Consider the following 23,691-nt stretch of genomic DNA (forward strand, 5'->3'; position numbering starts at 1 on the left):
AAGACTGAGAAGGAGGAGGAAGTGTCCTTGTAGTGGTCGAAGAAGAAGGTTGTTGCCCTGTGTGAAGCTGAAGGTTCTTCTCTGCTACCAGCTGTCGTTCTCGTGCCTTTTTCACCATGTGCGCGGCCTTCAACAGTTTTTTGTCTTTTTGCTCTATCTGCAAGGTAAGCTCGGCCACCTTTGCTACCAGTACTTGCACCTCCTTCTTCTGGATACTGCAACGAGCCTCATAAGTAGTCACCTTCGTTTCTAGCTCATCTCGCAGGTTCTTTTCTACTGCCACTAGTTGTGCATGCTTCTCCCCTTCCTTCTCCAGTTTTGTTATATACAGCCGCTGGGCCTCCTACTCTATCTGGCGTCATCACATATGCAAGCACACATCCCGGAAGGCTCCCTCCATGTTGCGGAAGGTGGTGCCTAAGGTGCCCCCTCCTTCCACCAGGCGCATGCGCGTCCATTCCTGTACCATCTCCGGCGTACTACTATCTGACCACCCCTACTGCTCGAAATGGCACGCAAACTCGTTTGCACACCCAAAAGTCATGAAGTGGCACAGTTTCGCAGCGTCGACAGAGTTGTCGGCCTCCATCTGCCCAGCCAACTATGCCATTCCATGTGCAACATCTGAGATCCCCTGTACCTCTCCAAGCAACCGCTGGAGCGAGCCTGCTGGATTGCTAGGATCTGGTGGAGTGAGGTGAAGTCCTGCCAGTGATCCTTCCAGCCCGCTTTCCCCATCATTGTTGATCTTTCGGCTCTGCCCACCACTTCTTGTTGCCCTATGCTTCTCGTCAACAGACATCCTCACATCCTAGTCTGTGATAGAGGTAGTCCTGTCCTGTGTTTGGTGTGGCCTAATAGCCATGGTGTGTGGTGCAGGGGAGGGGGGGGTGAGGTGTGAGTGCAAACTACCCCAACCACCCATCCAACGATGCATCTATATCCTCATCCGTCAGTGTCTCCAGTACTGCCAACTCCTCCAAACCATCCCCAATCATCGGTACATCCCCTGCCTCATCTTTCTCCGTTGGTACCGTATTAGCACCTGGCGTACTAGTACCTGTCAGTACCGTACTAATATCTATTGGTATCGTTCCAGTATCTACTGGTATTGTACCAGTACCTGTTGGTACCATACTAGTACTTGTTGGTACCGTACTAGTGTATGTTGTACCAGTACCTGAACCTGTCGTACTAGAACCAATTCCCTATACGGCGACCTCGTCCTTCCTTGGTACGACCTCCCCTGCCATTGTCTGGTTTGCCATACTAGTACATTCCGCGGCTTCCGATGCAAGTACAACTAATCTGATCTGTGGTAGTGACACCCGTTGTTGTGTCGGTGGTTCTCCTTTATTGATTTTTCAGAACAGCACCCCTACTGGTCGTACGCCCCCCACCGGACTGGCCACTATAAGTGTTTCCTGTGGTACCAAGTGTGTCGAAGATAATTTTAGGGGTGTGAATTTCACCCTCATGCTCTTCCATTGCGCTCGTAGCCCTACATGCCAATCTTCCTCTTCCTCCTCTTCCTGCTGCTGCAATTCTGCTTCCCCTTCATCCTCTACAATTGTGTGTGGTGCCAGACGGAACCCCTCATCGCCACTCTCCTGCTCCTCAGTCTCATTTGTCTCTTCCTCAAAATCCTCAGTACTGCTGACATCTTCAACCTCTACAGACGTGTCCAGCTTCCTCCTCCTTTTTGCCGTTTGCGCGGAGTCACCTAGTGTGTCCAGATGGGCATAGCAGTACATGGTCGGCTTATTAAGTTCCACCCGTCCACGCGGCTAGAAGGTTCCCCACATTTCCGGCGGTACTTGCAAGCATACGGCATCCAGGAATAGGCGGATGGCATGATGGCACATGTAAAATATCTTGTGTTCCAGCTTGAGAAAATCATGAATTCTTTCCGCCAGAAGTTGCCCCCAGTTGTACACTTTACCACACTTAATCCCATTCATTAACCCTATCATCCAAACGGCTATGTCGGATGCGCGGCTGGCTCCTGTGAGGCGACTTTTTACCAAGTCCATCAACATTCTCCATTCTCCTAGTGCGATAAACGCACGCTTCAACCCCCTACTGTCAAACTAGGCGCTCTTCCATTGTTCTTCTGTGAGTTCATCCCTACATACCAAATCCATCAGCCATTTCTTTTTTTCCTTGGTGAGCTTCTTGGTTGGTTTCACTGCAGATGCCCCCTTCTTGGGTATACCAAATACCCTCCTGAAGTCTTCTGGTTTGAATGAAACTCATACCATGCATCCCGAATAATGGAAGCCCTTTCCTGCCAATTGTATCCGGATACCATAGTCCGCAGCACCAGCTCAAAATCCTTGATGTTGAATGTGGGCATCTGGATGGCATGGTCTACCTGAGCTTTTCTGAGGGAATCCTTTATCACATGGTCGGGGGAAGTTTCCTCCCACCAGGTACGGCATTTGCTGCCAGTCACACTCTCAAAGGCTACATTCTCCGCCGTGATTCCCTCTGGATCCTTTTGCACTTTTGGCTTGATTTTGGCCTTCTTGCTGCTGCTAGCTGGATCTGTATCTGTCATGGTTGCACTGCAACTGCTTTGCCCTGTTTTCCTGTCTTTGTCCCATCCTTGACCGTTATTATGACGGTCTGTAAGTGTGGCTCGCCAATTGGTACGGACCATTAGACCAACTGCTGCTTCTACACTGTACCGATTGGCCCGTATACTTCCCTCCCCTGACCGTACGACTTTTCCAATGCGCGCCAACTCTGCACCCAACTTCGTACGGATGTCAAAAAATTTCTCTTGTAGCGCTGCCTGTCGCATACGGAGTACCATACGTATCGCACTGTGACCACCTTTCAACTCCGTACGTTGGTCGTACGGTGTCCAATCTCCTCCGTACGGTGTCATATTTTCCCCGTCTCTCGTACCTCCCTTGTCCGTACGGCCACTGCACTTCGAATTTTGGCAACCCATACGGAATGCGTACGGAATTCCAGTGCACAAGTTGTGGCTGTCTTCTTCGTATGGCCCCTCCTTTCCATACGACTTCCCCTAATGTCGCGTATGTGTGTGTCGTACAACTTCACCGTATGGTCTCACCTCCAGATGTGCTAGTGCGGATTGTACGACTTTACCGTACAGCTTCTCTCGAGCTACTGAACTTTGTACAGCTTTTCCGTACGTCGTGTAATGATCGTCGTACGGTTCACATGCAATGTCGTACAGCTGGCTTCGTCCAGTCTTGGATGCCTCTATACGTGTAATCCGTATGTCGTATGGATTCTCCTCCTTTGCTGCGTCTTCTTCTGGACTCGCTTCGTCTCTCTTGGTCCTTCTGTTGTCACCAACACAATCTTGCCTGTGTTGTATAAAAATGAACTTCTAGGGGGTTTTTATAATCATTTGCTCTTTTCAGGGTTAGGGTTCGGCTTAAATACTTTATTAATTTTTTTCAGTGTTAGGGTTCGGCTTAAATACTTTATTAATTTTTTACAAAATAATTGCCTTTCTATCAATCTGATTTTTTCCTTACTTTTTTCTCTTATTTTTGCCTGGCACTTTAATTTTGTAATACTCGCCAACCCTTGCCTTTTTATCTCCTCCATATACTTTTTTCTTTTTCTTTTTAACATCCTGTCTCTTACCAATTGTTTAATTCTTTTATTTGACAGCACTTTTTAAATGTAATTCTTCGTACCTTCAGTTTACCATGGTATCCTAACGTTAGGTTGCATCGTTCAGATGGCCCTTTGTGATCCACAGGGTAGCTTATTGCCTCTACCACTGCTGCCGAATGATTTTTCCGCCCCCTTAGTTTCCTCCTTGTTGTTCAGGTACTATATTTCTTCCTTGCTCTTCTCTTGCCACTCGTCCTGGCTTCCTTCCACCTTTTGTTTGACCCTTGGTTGGCGTCCTCATCTCCTCTACTCCTTTTCATTCCTGAGGGATCATTTTGGGTCTTCAGCTTTATCTTCGAATCATGCAACCACATACAAACGTGCGGCAACCTCCTATAGCATTCTTGTGCACAACACGACCCCACGTACTCCAGGTCCCATATCTTGTCCACTAACGGAGCGGATCCCACCCCCTTATATCGCCCGTCAATGTAGCGACCTTCGTACTATTGGTACCATTTTACTCTCTCATCGTCAACCTCCGGTGGTCCCGCGGGATTAGGGATTACCCAATATAATGAATTGGGTTCGACCTCCACCTCACTTGGCTAGGAGGCGATGATGAATAAGTCTTCTGTTTTCAACACCATTTTTAAACAAGGACCTAGGGTTGCCCCGTACTCCTCTAAGTCAAGTTCCGCCTCCAGGTCTACAGGTTCCTTCTCTTTATTTGTGCTTTCGACTCTCCTTCAAGCTTCCGCCTCTTCATCGATATCATATGCTATGTACCCTTCTCGAAGACTTTCATATGGGACCCGCTTCTTCCAATTACCTGAAACCTGCACCCATACAACTGGCTCCCCAAAATACACATTTGTGAGGTGCTTGTGGTTCCTGGGATCCGAACACCTTCCACCTGCTTTGGCACAAGCCGCTCTTCCATGGCTACAAAAGGCTTTGCCCATTCTTCATCTCTCTAGTAGGGTTCTTTTACCACCGGGTCTTCTTCGACTTCCTTGCTCTGGCTAATGGTCCAGTGCCCTTCGCTAGCATATCCCAACATGTTAATCTCAATTACAGGTTTGTTCCGTTCTTTGTAGATTTTCAGCTTTGAACCATTCACTGGGTCCCTGATTGGATTGTTATCCAGAGTAGATAGCTTCACCACCCCGTTCTCCCCGACCTCTCTGATCTTATAGGGTCTGAGCCAACGAACTTTAAACTTCCTTGGTCGAAGTTCGTTTCAATCGTTGTACTTCAAAACCAACTACCCCAGCCGGAAGTTGACCCACCGTAGGTGTCAGTCATGCCAGCACTTTCGTCGTCGTTGCGCTACCTCCGTTGCCCATTGTGCCATTATTCTTCATTTGTCCAGTTTCATCAGGCTGTCAAGCCTTGCACTCAAGCTTTCTTCATCACCGAGTCTATTATCCACCGCCACCCAAAGGCTAGCTACGATGTACTCGGTTGATACCACTGCCTCCTACCCATACATGAGCTAGAACGGGGTATGCCCCGTGGTGACCTTGTAGGTTGTGCGGTAAGCCCACAGTACGGCTGGTAGCCTTTCCTCCCAATCTTCTTGCTCCACCCACACGATTTGTAAATTATTGACACCAACACCTTGTTGGTTGCTTATGCCTGTCCATTAGCTCGGGGGTAGTGCGGACTAGAGAGATTGTGAAAGATTTTGAACTCTACGGTCATGGTACGGATTACTTGGTTGACAAAGTGCACTCCCCTGTCACTGGTGATTTGAAGGGGTATCCCATACCTCATGACGATCTGTTCATACAAGAACTGTGTCGTACTCAGAGCCGTGTTATCTAGCAAGGCCCTCGCTTCTGCCCACTTGTTGAGGTATTTCATAGCTACTACAATATATTTGCACCTGTGCATGCTACTCAGCTTCAAGGGTCCTACAAAGTCCAAACCCCACCGTTCGAATAACTCCTGTGGCTGTGAGGGAAAGAGGGGCATGGAGTTCCTCTTGAGTGGTTTGATGCACGTTGGCAAGTGTCACACCCGACCACCCACTCTCGAGCGTCGGTGTGTAGAGTTGGCCACCACAGACCAGCCAGAAGTACTTTCCTGGCAGTTGCATCTGGTCCCATATGTCCGCCTGCTAACCCGTCGTGTGCTTCCTTCAACACACGGGGAATTTCCTCCTCCATAACACATCTCCTCAGGATTTGGTCGGCGCCCATTTTATATAACAGCCCATTGATTAGTTGGAAGGTCTTACTCTTCAGTGCCAGCTTCCGTTGTTCCCCCGATGGCATCTCCTTTGGGAATGTGGAAGTAGCGAGGTACCAGCCGATCTTTTCATACCAGGATGGTAGTATTGCAATCTAGAACAAGTGTGCATTTGGGAAGTCCTCGTTCACCACCCCTTTGGCCAGTTCCCCTGATCTGACCCTTGATAGTTGGTCGGCTATCACATAGGACTTGCCTAGTCGTACAATAATGGTGAAGGTGAATTCTTGCAGGAGCAGTAGCCATCTACTTACCTGACCCTGGATAATTGGTTTATTTACCAGATACATTAGTGCCTGATGGTCCACGTAAAACGTGAACAGCGTAGCCAACAGATAGTGGCGAAACTTTTGAACGGCGTACACCATCCCAAGTGCCTCTCTCTTCGTTGTGTTGTTGTTTCGTTCAGCGCTTGACAAAAGTCGGTTGGCAAAGAAAACAGAATGATCCGATCCTTGCGTCCCATACAAACGGCTCTCCCTTATCAGCTTATCTAGGGGCCAGGAGACTTGTGCAAAGCCTTTGATAAATCTCCGGTAGTAGCCGACGTGGCCCAAGAATGACTTCACCCCCTGTCACATTCATTGGATTCTCCATGTTGACAATCACTCCTATCTTATCTGGATCTGTCTTCAGACCTTCTTACAAACAATGTGGCCAAGAAGCTTCTCTTGCGATACCATGAACCTGCACTTCCTTGGGTTAAGAACCAGCCTAGCTCTCCGGCACCTCTCCATACATTCTCCGAGTGCCTTTAGATGGGTGTCCTGGTCACTAAAAATCGACCAGCCATCCAAGAATGCCCTGAAATTTCCTACGGACATTTTGTCAAAAATGTGTAGAATTATTCTTTGGAAAGTTGCGGGTGCATTACATAGCCCGAAGGGCATGCAATTATAGGCGTACACCCCCTCCTCCACCACGAATGCGGTCTTTAGCTTGTCTTCTTCCGCAATACTTATCTGGTCGTATCCCGAGAACCCATCTAAAAATGTGTATATCTCATGCCCAGCTACTTCTTCCAAGATGTTGTCAGTGAATGGGATCGAAAATGGATCTTTGATGGTTACTGCGTTTAGGTACCTGAAGTCCACGCATATCCTTATCTGATTAGCTTCCTTCTTGAGAGAAATGACTATTGGGGAAACCCAGTCACTAGTTTCCACTTTGAATATGATCCCTGCCTCCAACATTTTGTTGATTTCCTCATTTACCTTGTGTTGACGTGTATTTTGTACACCATCATACACAGAATAAAATACCTAAAGGCATCTTATCCTCTCTTGAATAAAGCCTCTAACTGCTGAAGATTCGCATGAAGGATCAGTTAGGATGACTCCAATGTTCTGGTTAGTAGGGTCTCTACGTGTGGACAAGCTCGCCGTGGTATGATGTGATTTGTTGTATCCTCAAGGGGTCTTACGCTTCCGAAAGCCTAAGATTTTACTAAACTGAGAAGCTTTTCAAAAATAACAAAAGGATAGGGTTTTGAAAGAAGTTTAATCTAGTCTAACCCTAAGAGTGACTTAGTGTGAACAAGACTTGGTAAGATTCAACCAACTTCAATTTTGCCATAAGATAACAACTTAATTGAAATTGATGCGATCTTCTAAGGTAACAAATGATTTTCAACGCGTCAAAGATCAAAGACACTACCACGAAGGTACATATCCAAGGTACAATGATGATTGAAGGTTAAGTGATTCAGGTATTCTCCAGTCGACCACGCAAGGCGTTCCTACAATCAGCAAGAAGCTAGTGGTTTGGATTACGAATCCTACCAAAGATCAAGTCTCACACTATGTCCTTCAAATTAACACACTACTTTCATTGAGCATGATTTAAGTGAATTGAACAACCATGAAGATAACCAAGAAAGTTGCAACAAAACACCATAACTTCAATATTTCATTGATTTCCAAGTCATCATGTACAACAATTGCTTGAATTCCTTTCCTCAAAACTCAATCTTGCTACAAAAGTAAAATTGCTTCTAACTCTAATCTCTCTAATCTCTTAACTATCTCTATTCTCTTTCACATCTATTCTATTACAAATGAAATGAAAAATGAGGGTATAAATAGCATCCTCAATTACATTGTATGGTCCAGATCGAAAGTAGATCAACGGTCAAGATCATGACACCTAAACCCTAATTAGGGTTTGTTACAAATAGCCTCCTTTTTACTGAACAATATTAAATGCATAGCCAAATATTAAATTTGGCACAAAAACCTAGGAGACATGAACCAATGACAAATAAGATGCCATGTCATCTATAACAACCTATCATCTAGAATCTTATTCCCTTTCCAATTCTCTTTTTTAGCATATGTAATGAATCTTGACACGATTCCTTTGATCTCAGCAATTGGAATCTCGGGAAGATTCTTCATACTTTCTTCTAAGTGAATGACCTGATCGAATGCATCTAGAAGAGCTGCGTCCCATGAAGATTCAAGTTCCTTCGTTCTTTCAATCAGGAGCATGGTGGCAAACATCTGATCATACTGCTTGTCTGTAACATTTGCGTCTTTGCAAAAGATGACCTTGATTCTATCCTCTAATTCTTGCATATCCACATCTGTCTCGACCTCAATCCTCCTGCCAAGAATGGTACGAAGTACCTCAAATACTCTGTCCTGGATCGGATTGATCACCTCCTCAACTTGGCTACATCTAGTACTGATGTCCTCAAAGAAAACACTCTTCATATGGAGTAAGGTTGACCACTGAAGCAAACTGTGAGGTCCTCCATCCATGATCTTTTCTTGTGCTAAGACCCTCCTTGATGTGTGTCTAATTACTTTCAAGACAGGAATGACAACATCTTTGGTATGGGCAAATGCGGCTACTGTTATCATCAAATTGTGGATTATCTCAAGAACCTGGATAGCTTGATGAATAATCTTCATCATCCTTGTTACAAACTCTATGGCAACTGTATGAGATTTATCCATCCAAGCACTTGTACGCTGGACCATATTCCTGAATCTTTCTGCCTCATTGATTGATTGAAGTGGAAGTGCTTGTACTGGTGATCTAGCTGGATCCTGACGTCCCAAAGGCTCATTGAGATGACTGAAATATGTCCTCCATGCACCGACTTCTCTCTCAAGCTTTCTATTCTTCTCCATTTCTTCTCTAAGCTTGTCTTTCAATGCTTCAAATGAATCGGTGGCATCATCCAATGTCTGCTCTGCTGTGGATGGTCCTAGCTCAAATGTCTGTATATCATATTCCTCTGCTAGGATCTCTCCTTCATATTTGTCTACTGCCGGTGTAGCTATCTGCAGTTTTCTGGATCCAGTCTCATCTCGAATCATCTTGGACATCTTGGTAGCCTTCCTCTTTTCTGTTACTTCGTGTGAGCGTTCAACAAGGCTTTCCAAATCAATTGCATTGTCCTCATCCTCTACCACGATCACCTTGGTTAATCTTTCCTTCAACCAATCTGGGATAGCCGATCTTGTTTCCTGAACTTGTATTTCTTTATGTACTACTTCTTCTTGTCCGGGAGGAGATGTTATTTCATTGTCTTCTCTATCTTCATCTAGCTCATAATCTTGGAGAGATCCATCTGGTGACCCTTGTTGTGCCTGTCCTTCTTCCTGCCTGTCGTTCTGTACCATCGACTCCATGGATTCTTCCACTTGAAGTGTCCTCTTCTCTGGTCTAGAAGAAGTACCGGACGATCGATCTCTGTTAGCCCCCTGTTTCTTCTTGGAAGATTCTCTCTTTCCAGGTCTCTCTTTCTTCTTCGAGCCTCTTGGATGGACATTGCCTTCACTGGCACATCGAAGGTTACCTTCACCTGAATTTCTAGGATTAGGATTGCCTTCACTCACACTAGCTCCACCTTCGGCTGGTTTCTCTTCCAAAATGAAAGTCATAGCTATGCCTTGCTCTCTCAACTTCTGATGTTGTACGTCAACCCATCTGCGAGTACAAGACAAAACTGGAGCCATCAAAGTATCTAGATCCACGACCTCAGGCTCATTCCAATCCAACCTTATTGTTTTACTTTCTCGATCATAGGATGACTGGATATGTCTGCCACTGTCCTGTGCTTGGTCGGCCACTCTGTAAATCCTGCATTTCCTGATGAAATCCAAAGGCAATCTAGAATGCATTTTTCGTTTCACTTCAAGATCATCTAAGAGATTCATCATAAAAATCTTCTATTTGGTATTCATGCTTAAACTTCCTACCGACTGTCTCCTCTAAATGTCCATGTGGATCAAAGCTTTCTCTCAAAGCAAAGGTTGAAAAAGAATACAAGGCTAACCCCTTCTCTGCGTCATCCATAGCTAAAGCATTAGGACATACCTCAACTGAATTGCCCAAAATGATAGGTACTGGAACTCCATTCCCATGTCTGTGTCTGAATGCCTTCACATACGCTGCCAACTGTCTTGTTACTTCAAGTAACACAATTCTGTCTGTCGGATATCTCGGCAACATGTATGGAGGTAAAGGACATCCATGCACTCTAATATAAGTGAACTTCGGAAATTGGATAAACCAAGCACCGTACCTCTTCACCAATTCTTGTGCATCCTGAGATAATCTGTTGTGAATCCCACCTTGCAACGTCCTTGTGATGTTCATCGTGAAGGTATCATTAACTAACTTGTAGTTGCTTCCTGGCGGATGATGCAAGTAGGCATAGGAATCACAAGCCCTGACCTCGCCGGGTCCTCTTCCAATCACTCCTCTGTGAGGTAGTCCTGCGTACTCAAAACTCCTGATCAATGCATAGATGACATATGAACTCATGTGGAAGGACTTGGTAGCCTTGAGTCTCCTCAACTGTACGTCCAAGCAATGGCTAATCATTCTAGCCCAATGTATGGTACCTTTCCCTTGAACAATCACCTGGATGAAGTAGAACATCCACTTCTCAAAGTAGAAGGCCTGAGGGGCTCCTGTGACTCGGTTGAGCATTGTAATCAAATCTCTGTACTCCTCCTGGAAATCAATCCTGTGTGGTGTGTTCGGTACCTTGCTCAGGCGAGGACGACTCTTGAGTAACCAGTTCTTGTTAATGATGCTTAGGCAAGCATCTGGATCATCTTCGTACATTGACCTGGCCCCCTCTATGCTCTTGTATATCATGTCCTTGTGTTCTGGAAGATGGAAAGCTTCACTTATAGCTTCCTCTGAAAGGTACGCCAAAGTGTTTCCCTCATTGGACACGATCGTTCTGGACTGAGGATCATAATGACGAGCACACCCGATCATCAACTCATGACACTGAACAGCTGGAGGAAAGTCGGCCGCCTTAATGATGCCACTCTCGATTATTCTCCGGGCGACAGGCGATGGCTTGCCAATGTAAGGGACCTCTCGAAATTTCTTCGTGCTAAAGTTACCCAAGTTGGTATCTCCAATGTTGCTCCACTTCGACACGATCTTCGTCTCCACTTCTTCGGTCTTTTGATCTTCTTTCATGAGAGCTGAACGACTGGTGGATGCTCCCGCCTTCGGGGTCGCCATACCTACACAACATTTCATAATGAGAAACTAGATCTTGCAATATATAACATAGATTAGAGAATAGATTTTAGGAAACATCATGATAAGTCCTTGAGTTATCATTTCCTAAAAAACGATTGAGCTAGGGGAATTCAAAATTCAAAATTCAAAATTTAAGCTATGACGATCAAAACTAAAACAATAAAACCATTATCGCCATACCTTAGAAGAAAGCTAACTCTAGAACGCAAAATGAATAAAATCGCCTAGGCAATATTGACGTTAGATGGTCTTCAACGTGATCTCTTCTTCAAATTAGGAACTTCGCCACCTTTGATATGTCCTTGATGTGATCTCCAATGCCTTGGACAAGCTTGCACAAAATGAAGCTTTAGGTTCGCACCACCTTTGATTGATGTTTGCGTCTTCCTTTGATGAAATTCGCACCACCTTTGAATATAAATTCGCACTTCTAACTACAACTCGCACTTCTCCTTCAAGATCGCATGTAAGAGATGATAAATGATGATGTGAAAATGACAATTCTCACCTCCCTTTATAAGCGCTCATACCACCCATTCACTTAGGCCGACTTGGTAATTAATAAGGCAATTTAAAACGATTTTTTAAATAAAAATAAAAGGCCGACCTCCATAAACCAAGCGCTTCATTTAATTTTTAAATTAATTAATAATTAATTATTAAATGCCTTCGTTTATAAATTAATAAATTCGATTTTAAGGCAAAATAATAATTAATTAATGATCAAGCACAAATTTTAAATGCCATTTTTAATTAAATTTTCAAATTATCGAATTTTTTAGCATTTAAATAAATTCAAAAATGTGCTTGAGCGCCAAAATTTAAAGATGAAAAAATGCAAACCTCATCGCCCTGGTCCCTAACTGAGGGACAGGAGCGATCCATCATCTTGGTCTTGATTCTTGCATTTTGACGTTCAAAGTCTCCATCTCCACGTTGAATTTGCCATTTTCGTTGGGCCCTTCGAGCTTGAGTGTCTTGCCTGTGTGAACTAGTGCCCTTTATGACCATTATCGCCCTGGTCCCTTGGAGAGGGACAGGAGCGATCTAGATGTTTTCTCCATTTCAAGCTCAAATTAGTAACATTTTAACGTTCACCTCCTTTGTATCGCCTTCCAAATGATGTTTTAAACCTTGTGCAACTTTGCTTCGACGTGATCTTTAAAGGATAACAAGTGTTTTGGCAAATATCGCCCTGGTCCCTTGGAGAGGGACAGGAGCGATCTAGTGTTTTCTCCTTTATCTTTGTAACTTCGAACTTCAATCTTCATTGTGAGGGACAAACAATGTTATTCTTCCATTCCACTCTCGTTTCACTTGAATTCTACAAGGCATTTTGATGTTTAGAGGAATATCGCCCTGGTCCCTTGGAGAGGGACAGGAGCGATCTTTGTGTCCTGGCTCAAATTTGCAAACTTTTAACCTTTGTTCTTCGTTCATTACCTTCCAAATGACGTCCTCGATCTTGCCTATCTTTGCATTGTCTTGATTTTGAAGGAGCATGAGTGTTTTAATGAAAATCGCTTTGGTCCCTGTCCAAAGGACAGGAGCGATATAAGTTCCTTGGCTTAATTGATAGCATTTTGACGTTTGGAACCTTCGTATATCATCTTCAAAAGATACCTTTGACCTTGTGCGACCTTGCAAAACCTTGACTTAACGTGGTTTTGGAAGGATTTGGCCAAAATAATCAATATCGCTCTGGTCCCTTCCTGAGGGACAGGAGCGAACTTCAACGTTTTGAGCTAGTCCTTATTTCGACCAACTTGCAATTACTTTTTATCGTGCAGAATAAAGTCCCTTGACCCTTCTTAATCACTTGATACTTGATAAACTTTTGAAATCTAGGCATTTATGAGAATTTCGCTCTGGTCCCTTGGAGAGGGACAGGAGCGAATTAGGTATTTTAGTGCAAATCCTTCAATTTAGTGACCTTTGATGCCTTGTGTTTGATTGAGATGCCTCGAAATATCCTTGCCACCTTATGTTCGAACTTGGAGTGCCTTGGACTTGAAGAAAAGGCAACATTATCATTGTATCGCCCTGGTCCCTTGGAGAGGGACAGGAGCGATCTTGGTCCTGTAGGCTTCATTTCACTTTATCACCTTCAAAAATTATCTTCAACGGATTCGACTCACCTCCTTTCATTCATCCATGCCTTGGAATTCATTGTAACTTGGCAAGAAAATCATCTAGGACAAAAATCGCTCTGGTCCCTGACTGAGGGACAGGAGCGAACTTGGGCATTTGGGTCCCTTGTTGACGTTTGGTAATCTTCAATTTGTCTTCAACAGGTTCAATTCACCTCCTTTCTTGCCTTCGAACGTAAAACTTGCTTGATCTTTGCCCAGAACATGCCCTATGAAGGATTTCGCTCTGGTCCCTGGGAGAGGGACGGGAGCTACAATGGTTTTCGCCCTGGTCCCTGACTGAGGGACAGGAGCGATTTTGGCATTTTTGGGTCATTCTCCTTCACGACGGCACTTCAAGTTATATTCATTTGATAAAACACATCACCTTGGACCTCTTCAAATCGTCAGGTCATTAAAATCCTGCAAGGACAAAACAATATTTGATTTTAAGCTCCGGTCCTTCACTGAGGGACAGGAGCGATTTTGACTCCTGGAGGCATTTCCGTGTTCGTGAAATTCTTCAATTTATATTCAACGGAAAGATCACGCCTTTCTCTACCACTTCCAATTCGAAATTCATCTTGACCCTGTAAGGACAGTAAGATATTTGAAAACGAGCTCCGGTCCTTCACTGAGGGACAGGAGCGATTTTGCTCCTACAGGCCAAAATATCAAGTTTTCACACATTTAATCACTTCACAAGGCAAAAACAAATCATTCCCAATGCCCAGGATCAAAATCAAAAAACTCAAAATTTAGTCAAAATTACTCAATTGGACAAAAATTCACATTTCATCATCAATACTTAGACAAATTTAGACTCTGCACTCAAAAATTCCAATTGAAAATAGACCATTCTGGCGAATTCATTTCATTCAAAATTTGCATCCTACAAAAGGAAGCTCAAAAAAGCTCTCAAGACTGACTGGACTCTGGCCTGAAAAGACAGTAACGGAAACCCTAAGGCTTGACCCTAAATCCAGACAACCGACGAACTACCAAAACCCTAAAAAGCAAAGCGAAAGGCGAGCAAAAACGAGCAAAAAGAGGGGGTCCCCATTTGCAATGGGGCGATGTGTGAAATGGTCACAACACCTTGGCCGCATAGTTCTTGTTCATCCTGTACGGTCTCCTCCATACGGGTTGGGCTCCTGGTACAAGGGTTATGCGATGTACGCACAATTCCAATGGTACCCCCTTCAAGTCCTTGTAGGTCCAGGCAAAGACATCCTTGTATTCCAGGAATATCCTGAAAGTTGTCGCCTTCAGTACGGGGTTCCAATCATCCCCTACGAGTATCACCTGCAAGTCCTCGTCATTACCTAGATTAACTTTCTTCACATCTCTTTCCTCGTACTTGATGGGTTTGTCTCGTTCAAACTGGTGGGTTGGCGTGTCGTCCATCCGTGCCATTCCCTCCTGGTACCTACTGTACTCCAGGGGAAATGATTGTTCTTCCATGCCACCACTTGATTCCCCAATCCCGCATACTTGCAACATGTGGCACTCCGGGTGGAAGACCTCGTAGTCCTCCATCTGCCAATGGAAGAGTTTGACCAACGAACTAGTTCCATTTTCAGAGCATCCATCCAGTTCCAGCACTCCTTCGTTGGGTTCCCTCTCTCCTCTATCTCCTTCGGAACCCCACTCCCATCTATTTGAGTCCTCCGAATCGAAGTCAGATGACGCGAGCTCTTCACTGACGGACTGATTCCTCAGGTCAATCACATACTTATGACCTTCACTCTAGATTGAGAGTGTATTCTTCTTCCAGTTATGATTGGCTCTAGCCATGATCAGCCATCCTCTTCCCAGGAGGGCGTTGTACACTTTTCTTTCCAGTGGAATGACTACAAAGTCCAAAAGGAATTGTCGTGTCTCGATTGCCACCCTTTGTGCCATGAGAGTCCCGAGGGGTTTGATGTCGTACTGATCCGCACCGACGAGATGAAATGTTGGTGACCAAAGGGTAGGCTTGCCCAGACCCCTCCAAGTTTCTTCCGGTAGCACGTTGACTCCAGACCCGCCATCCACAATGGTGTTTGTGAGCTTTTGTCCCATTATGTCCATCTCCACCACGGCAGGTTTCCGTCCAATGCTTACTGTGAGCAGCATAGGGTCCATGGCATCCGTACCAGGTTCCTTCACCGAAGTCGTACTATGTGGTTATGTCATCGTCCGGTGTTCCTGGCCAACGGTGATGTCACTGGCTGCATTTGTCAGGGCCATCCTCAACTGTGGCATGGTCTGTAGCAGGTCGAATACCCGTATGGGTATGGTGGTCTGTAACATCTGCTTAATGATAGTTTTCTTCGGTCCTGACCAGAGTGGGGTACTGGCAATCGGGTGCGAGGCCCTTCGTTCTTCTGCCATCGCCCGCTCAATATCTGTCCTGGCTTCCTGGAGCCTTTCCTTTTCCGTGCGAGGGTCAGGATTCATGGATTTCTTGTTTTGCAATCTCATGATTGCCAATACGCCTTCCTCCGGTTCTTCTACCTCCAGCATATTCACCCCTTTTTGCTTTGAACAATCTATGTCCTCATGATTCCCCAGACCACACCACTTGCACAGCAAACTCTCTACATCACCTCCCTTTTGACATTCCCGTGCAAAGTGACCCCATCCGTTCCATTTCCTGGATTGGATCATGGGTCGTCCTTTTCCGCCGTATTGAATTCTACTCCTCGGTATGTTATTATTGGACATGTTGTTACCCCGCCAATTGTTTTTGTACCCTCCAAGGAGGCGTCAGAGTTTGCTACCGGCTTCAGAGGTGTCACTGGTGGTGTGACTTGGTCGGGTTGGGCGTAGAGAACTTGTGTGCTCCGTGCTTTCAAGTTGTACAAGCATTCCTTAATGGAATGTCCCATTACTTGGCAGATGTCACAGAAGGCTTTACGAGGGAAACTCCCCTTAGTGTGTCCTTATGTCTTGCAGTCGGTGCACCATAGTTCTTTTCCTTCCTTGCCACTTTCTTTGTTAGCCTTTAGTTCTTTCATCATCCTCATCATATCCTTGCGGAGTGCTTGCACGGTTTTGGACTCCCCATCGCAGTCTTCATCCGTACTGTCACCATCGCTCACCCGGCGCTTCCCTCGGGATGTCTTATTTTCACTTTCAATATCCATCGCACGATTGTATGCTTCGCCATACGAGGGTGGAGGGACCACTTTCATCTTCCGTCTGAGAGACGATACCAATCCTTCAACAAACCATCACTTCTTGAGGCCATCAGCCGACTGGTTCTCCATTTTGTTGAGTAGTTCCCTCAGCCTTCTGTTATATGCCTGCACACTCACTTTTTCCCTGATTGGTATTGTAAATCTTCGCCACGATTTCATTGTCATCCCGTAGGAGTTTGAACTCCTCTTGGAAAGCCTTCTTCAGATTGTTCCAGTACGTTTAATACTGGGCATCCAGGTCTGTATACCAATCAATTGCTATTCCTCGCAGAGTGGCTGGAAATGCCTTCAACCAGTAATCCTGGTCGTCCTGGCCATTTGCCTCCCAAATGGTCACGCATGTTTTACAGTGTCGTACGAGATCCTCCGACCCGTCGCCCATGAATTTTGGAATCTTTTGTTTCTCCGGGGTGTGTGCCATTGTTTTTGTCTAGAGGGTTTTATGTAGCGCTTGGAAGTTACTATTTGCCGGGAAGGTATTATGTGCCTGGAAGGTACCGTACGCTTTTGGCCTGGTTGGACCCTTGTCCGCAGGGCTTTGGTCACCCTCGCTCCTATAGTCCCTCCTTCCCGGGGTTTCTAGATCTGACCCTCCTATTTTGATTCCCTCTAACAACGACAAATTCCTAAAGCCAGATAATGTTGCTTCAAAAATAGTGGCGATCTCTTCGTGCAAGTCCCTAACCACCTCCTCTCCTTGTTCAGAATATTCTGATGGGTTGCTCTGCAACTCGGCTTCGGAGTCCTCTTCACTCAACGTCGAGTGTGGGGCCTGGTCGGTGAGATCTTCCTCTGCTACGTCTGGAAGTGGTAGGTTCCTGGCAACCTCCACCAACTCCTTCCACGTACACGGCCTTTGTCTCTCTCGACTACAACTCCGACTCACACTCTGACTTTTGCTACGTTTCTCAGGGCTCTTCGAGTCAGCAACCTCCCTTAGCCGTCGTCTCCGCTCTGCCTGTTCTTTTATGCGGAGAGATCTTCATACAATTCCCTCGTCTACTCCTTCGGTAGCAGTGGTACATTTGTCTTTGTTTGCCCGTAGGGGCATCAAGTGCTAGAGGTACGGCGTCGGCTAGCCTCCCTTTCCTCTTCCTCCCTACGGCTCCACTCTTCGTACCTTCGGAGTACTTGTTGCCGAAGGAGTTCCCATGCAGTTTCCTCCCTTTGGTCTTGAAGTGCAATCAGATTTTTGGCAAGTAACCTTCGAATACTTCCGAGCAGGTCAAAGACGGGAGTGCTGACGGTGAGTTCACCACGTACGATGCCTTTAGAGACAACTCTCTCCTGAGCTTCTCTCTGCACGTACTGCACGACCGACACGTCCCACAACTCTACCAAGTCTACCGTCAACTGATCCTCTCAGGTCTCTTCCGCGCTACTTTCTTCGTGTGTGTCGCTGTCCACGAAAATTAATTGTTGGTTGAATGGTCGGGCCATCAATCCCTTCCGCCTACCGCCATAATTATCTCCAGGTTCATTCAGGCAACAGTGCCAAAATGTTTAGCCCTTACTGTGAGGTTGGTAAACTCACGGATGAAACAAGGATTTCCCACACGTACCAACTAGTCATGTAACAGAACGCTCATATATCAAAGCATAAGTAACAATAACAAATAGCTATACCAGAAGAATGATATCTTTATTGAATTCTCAAGAATATGTCAATACAATACCATCCTTGTCAAGGTTCCATCTAAATTATATATAGACTCGACGGTTGGCAACTACCAACTACCCCACGGGAACCTCTCGGCGACTCCAACATAACCAAGCATAAACATCCATCCCAACTACAAACTAACATGTGTTATTGACCCCTAACAGTAATCAGTGTCTGATGATGTACGATTTGAATATATTCAAAGCATCCCTTAGAAGATCACACTGAGTTGGTGTCGGATTGTTCAACCCGATGGTGAGACCCAGCCCAGTAGGACTTCACCTAGTCATTCATCTATATCCTTGCATTCTAGGTCCTAGAATAGATTCTCTAAACCCTGTATCTTTTGATATTTCTTTATCTTCCAGCCAGTAGATAAGATTCAAGTTCCGGCAGATTAAACGCTCAAGCAGTCGAATGTAAGTCCCCTTGTTAATCCATCAAAATCACATCACACCAACAGAGCTTATCCACACGTAGAGACCCTACATACCAAAACCTTGGAGTTGCCTCGATTGATAATTAGGCGAAATCTTCAGCATTTGGAGAAACTTTGTTCAAGAGAGGATAAGATACCTTGGTATTTTATTCTGTGTTCGCATGTGCATAAAAAACACATCAACAAAACTATGTGCCATTGTCTGAATTTGGATGTTATATTAGCAAACACAAATGCTATATTGTTGACAAGGAATCCATGAAAAATCATTGTTGTTGGTATCGAAGATCATGGTTTGTATCAGCTTGTTGATACTAGAGAGGTTCAGGAGTGTGCATTGGTAGCCAAGACTGCATCTAATATCAATACACTATAGCATCAGCAGTATGGACACCTCAACTTAACCTACCTCTCTTAGTTGACATGAGCAAATTTGGTTGAGGGTTTCCTAATATACAACAACAACTACATTGAGTTTGCAAAGCTTGTCAAGCAAGAAAGCAACACAAAACTCCTTTCTCAAAAGGACAGGTTTCGAGAGCCTCAAGAGTCCTACAACTGGTTCATGCAAACATTTGTGGACCATGAATACAGCATCGGTCACTAGTTCTAGCTACTTTATTTTGTTTGTTGATGATTTTAGTAGAAAAATGTGGATGTTTTTATTGAAGTCAAAATCAAATGTGTGTAAGGAATTTCAAAAGTCCCAATCATTAGTAGAGAAAGAGTTAAGATGTGACATCATAACTCTTAGATCTAATAATAGAGGTCAATTATGTTAAAAAAAAATCAATAACTTTTGTGCTGAACATGAAATCAAGAGGCAATACACAACACCCTATACTCCACAGCAGAATGGAGTAGTTGAGAGAAGTAACCATACTATAACAAACATGGCCCAATGTATGTTGAAGAATAGGAGTGTTCCCAAGAAGTTTTAGGCTAAGGCAATTAACACTGTAGTTAATCTCCTTAACTAGTCTCTAACACAACTAGTGAAGGAAAAGAGCCCGAGGAAGCTTGGTCTGGGAGGAAACCAAAAGTGAGCCATCTTAAGGTTTTTGGTTCCACTGCATATGTTTGGATTCCAGATGCAAAAAGAACCAAGTAAGACTCGAAGAGTCAAAAGTTAATGCTTATAGGGCACAATGAAAATCATAAAGCATACAAGCTAATTGATGTTGACATTGACCACTTCATATTCAATAGGGAGGATGTGATCAATGAAGAAGGGCCCTTTCAGCTCTCTTCAGTCATCAAAATTATTGAAGGCTAAGGATTCAAGTGTTCAACTTATGTTGACTCCACCTAAAAGGCGGGAGAATCTAGAGCATGAGGAGTCTCATAAACAGGTAATAGTACCAAAAGAATTTCTTGTTGAGAATTTGGATCAGCATCTAGATGACATAAAAATAGGCAGCCCAAGTCATGATGGCAACACTGATTTAGATGGAGGGATTTCCAAAAAGAGATCAAAGTGGTGGGAAAGTCTCTTTGGTGATCTTTGGGATGATGAAATAATCGAGGGTAGATCATCTAGAGGCAAGAGCAAGCAGACCATGGTTAGTTTTTCTCTTATGGTTAACATTCAAGGAATTTATGAACCACAAGTGTTTTTGGAAGCAAAATGTAAACTTGAATGAGAAAAGGCCATGGAAACCAGACATAAGTGTCTTATGAAAAATAAGACTTAGGTTATTTCAAATATTCCACCAGTAAAGAAACCCATTGGCTGCAAATCGGTGTACAAAGTCAAGTACAAAGCATGGTTGGCCACAAAAAGATTCTCGCAAAGAGAAGGTATTAACTATGAGGAGACCTTTGCTCCTACAGCAAAGATGAGCATCATCCATTTAGTTCTAGCTATGGCAGCATAGTTTGGTTGGAAAGTCCATCAAATGGATGTAAAAAGGTACCTTCCTCAATGGTGATTTGGAGGAAGAAGTGTACATGACTCAACCTCAAGGTTTTCGGGTTGCAAGAAAGGAGCATCAGGTATCCAAATTGATGACAGCTCTATATGGCCTGAAGAAAGCACCCAGGGCATGATACATAACGATTGATAAATATTTGCTTCATGAAGGAAGCTAGAGAAATCCTTTGGATCAAAATTTGCACATCAAAAGCATAGGATATGAGATCATTGTACCAGTCATTTAGGTTGATGATATCATCATTACACGTAGTAGGGGACATATGATTGTACAAATCAAATGCAATTTGAGTAAGGCTTTTTACATGATTGACTTAGGCCTTCTACATTACTGTGTGTGTAGAAGTTTGGCAAACTATTTGATTATACAAATCAAATGTAATTTGAGTAAGGCTTTTGACATGATTGACTTAGGCCTTCTACATTATTGTGTATGTGTAGAAGTTTGGCAAACTGGTAGTGGTGTTTTTATTTCTCAATCTAAATAGGCCAAGAGTTTGCTTGACAAGTTCAGAATGACAAATTGCAATATCTCATCTGCACCTATGGAGAAAGGGACAAAGCTTTCTGCCAAAACAAACTCAAAAGTTATAAATGAGCCAGCATTCAAGCAACTAGTGGGCAGCCTTATCTATCATGCAACCACTCGACCTGTTTGAGCTATGCTATGAGTTGCATTTCCAAATTCATTACTGCACCAAAGGCAGAACATTGGGTTACAGCAAAGCGGGTGTTGAGATATGTGAAAGGGGCACTTGACTTTGCAATTCTGTTCCACTTCTAGATATGATTTCAACCTTGGCACCAAGTGCAATCACATGGACCAGCGAAAAGCAATAGCAATAGCAATAGCTCTTTCCTCAACAGAAGCAATGTATCGAGAAACAATCGAAGCAGACATGAGGTAATATAGTTTTGAAGGATGCTTTCAAACATGAAAACATCTCAAGACAGGCCTTCACCATTGTTTTATGACATCAAGGGGGTGCTAAAGCTTGCCAAGAATCTAGTATTCCACAAGCATACCAAACATGTGGAGCTTCATTGTCATTTCATCAAGCAACTTGTAGAGGATGGATCAATGATATTGCAGTATTGTCCAACTGAGGATCAAACTACAGAGATTCTTAGCAAGTCCTTGAAACCCCGAAATTTGTAGAATTCTCAAATAACTTGGTGTTGTTAGTTGATTGACCATTAAAAAAGAATATTAAAGCAATATTGTAATATTTAGTTTATAATGGTCAATTAAGTCTTTAGGATATACTTGGAACATTCTTTTATTCTTTTGCTTAACTATTGTTATTGCTTTATTAGTTGATCTTATCCTTTACGGATAAATCATTTGTACTCTTATTTAAGGAGACTTCCGTTCCTTGTTTAATATCCATATCTTGGTAATCATTCTATGTTCTATTTTTCAGAATTGTAATTTGCCTAGATATGCAATTTATGATGATGATTTTAAAGAAATAATCATCATAATTTCATTATAGTTATCACCTAGCTATCATGTTCACATGATGCAATTTTGTACACTGTTCATATTCAAATCTAATAGAAAACATTCGAATCTAATAGAAAACACTTCCTCAATGTTTTATAGGCTTGTTTGATACATTTTGTACCTCAATTTTCATAAAATTGTGTTTATAAAAGAAATTTGAGTATTCTTTAAGCTATCGAGTAGGAAATTTTTGGTTTGCCAAGCCCAAATTGAGTCCAAGTGTGCGAACTACAGTATTTTATAATCCTCATTAGCATTCCATCATCTTTTACTTTTAGTAAAGGCACTTAACCATATCATATGTCCTTTGTGAGTACCACTCACTATGAATCTTAGGTAAGCATCAATTAGCTTACTCCCCCTATTTGGGCCACACATCCACATCACTCACTCATCAAAGATGGTGTCTAACTCAATCATTCAATGTTGTCATGTTAAATATTGCAGGACACATTCTATCATTAGTGCTAGTCAATATTACTTTCACTCAGATCTTAGCCACTTCATAATTATTCAGTAATTAATCTTATAATGCACAAAGGTTTCTTACATGATGGGATTATTTTCTATCCATTCCTTCAAAGGGAAATAGCAGGGGATTACTCAAGTTCTCAAGTAACTGAAAACAATACAATACCGATCCAAACAAGCAGAGATTAAGAGTTCCAATTATTGGTTCTCTTTTCTCTTATTTAAAAATTTATAAAATCCCCCAAAAAGTTTCCTCCATAATTAGCTATATAAAACTTATAAATAGAAAGGCACAACATCATTTAGAGAATAGTGACAACAAAGAACCTAAGTTTTTTTGAAGAAACTTAAGCGCATCTAGAAACTTTTAGACTAGCTTACATATAGCCACATTCACAACATAACGAGAACATACCAAATAAAAAATTGATGTAGCATAGATGCATATTCAACATTGCTTTGCATTACAATAGGTTTAACATGTAGAAATATCACTATCTATAGCCTCAGAAAATGTGTCAGAATTTCTTAATAAATACTATACAGAATAAACAATAACCCCTTAGGCTATGGGCTGTCTTTCCCACTCACATCTACACATGTTTATTATTAGTTGAACAAACTTTTTAACAAACATTTGTCACAGCATTGGTAAATACAGAAATTAAGTCTAGTATAATACATCATTCAGGTCTGATGCTTAATCATAGGAAAAGAAAAATCTTGAAAACATTGTATCCCTTGCTATCTGTAGAAGAAAATTATGGAAACCAGAACTTAGATCAAAAGAAGATAAAGTGTACTAACCTGCATCCAGACAATCTCTGAGAAGTGATACACATGAATGGAAACCCTTTGTTCTAGGCAGAAGCACATTTTTAAGGATAGGCAAATTATTTTCTTTGGCAATCCGTTGACTCCTAAGGCATTTTTGTTCTCTGCATTCACATCAATAATTTAAGTAGTATACAAGAATAGCTAGGAG

At 43.3% G+C, this 23,691-nt stretch overlaps 1 protein-coding gene across 1 annotated transcript in view; it reads right to left on the minus strand.

Moving 5' to 3' along the window:
* LOC131028307 (probable 1-acyl-sn-glycerol-3-phosphate acyltransferase 4) overlaps positions 1-23,691 on the minus strand; it is a 92,139-nt gene that overhangs the window by 51,980 nt on the left and 16,468 nt on the right. The window contains exon 3 of the mRNA XM_057958560.2: positions 23,514-23,644. Within this exon, the coding sequence (XP_057814543.2) occupies positions 23,514-23,644 (131 nt within the window). The remainder of the gene's footprint in view (positions 1-23,513; positions 23,645-23,691) is intronic.

This window comes from Cryptomeria japonica, chromosome 7 (genome assembly GCF_030272615.1).
Source record: "Cryptomeria japonica chromosome 7, Sugi_1.0, whole genome shotgun sequence".
In the NCBI taxonomy this organism is placed as follows: domain Eukaryota; kingdom Viridiplantae; phylum Streptophyta; class Pinopsida; order Cupressales; family Cupressaceae; genus Cryptomeria; species Cryptomeria japonica.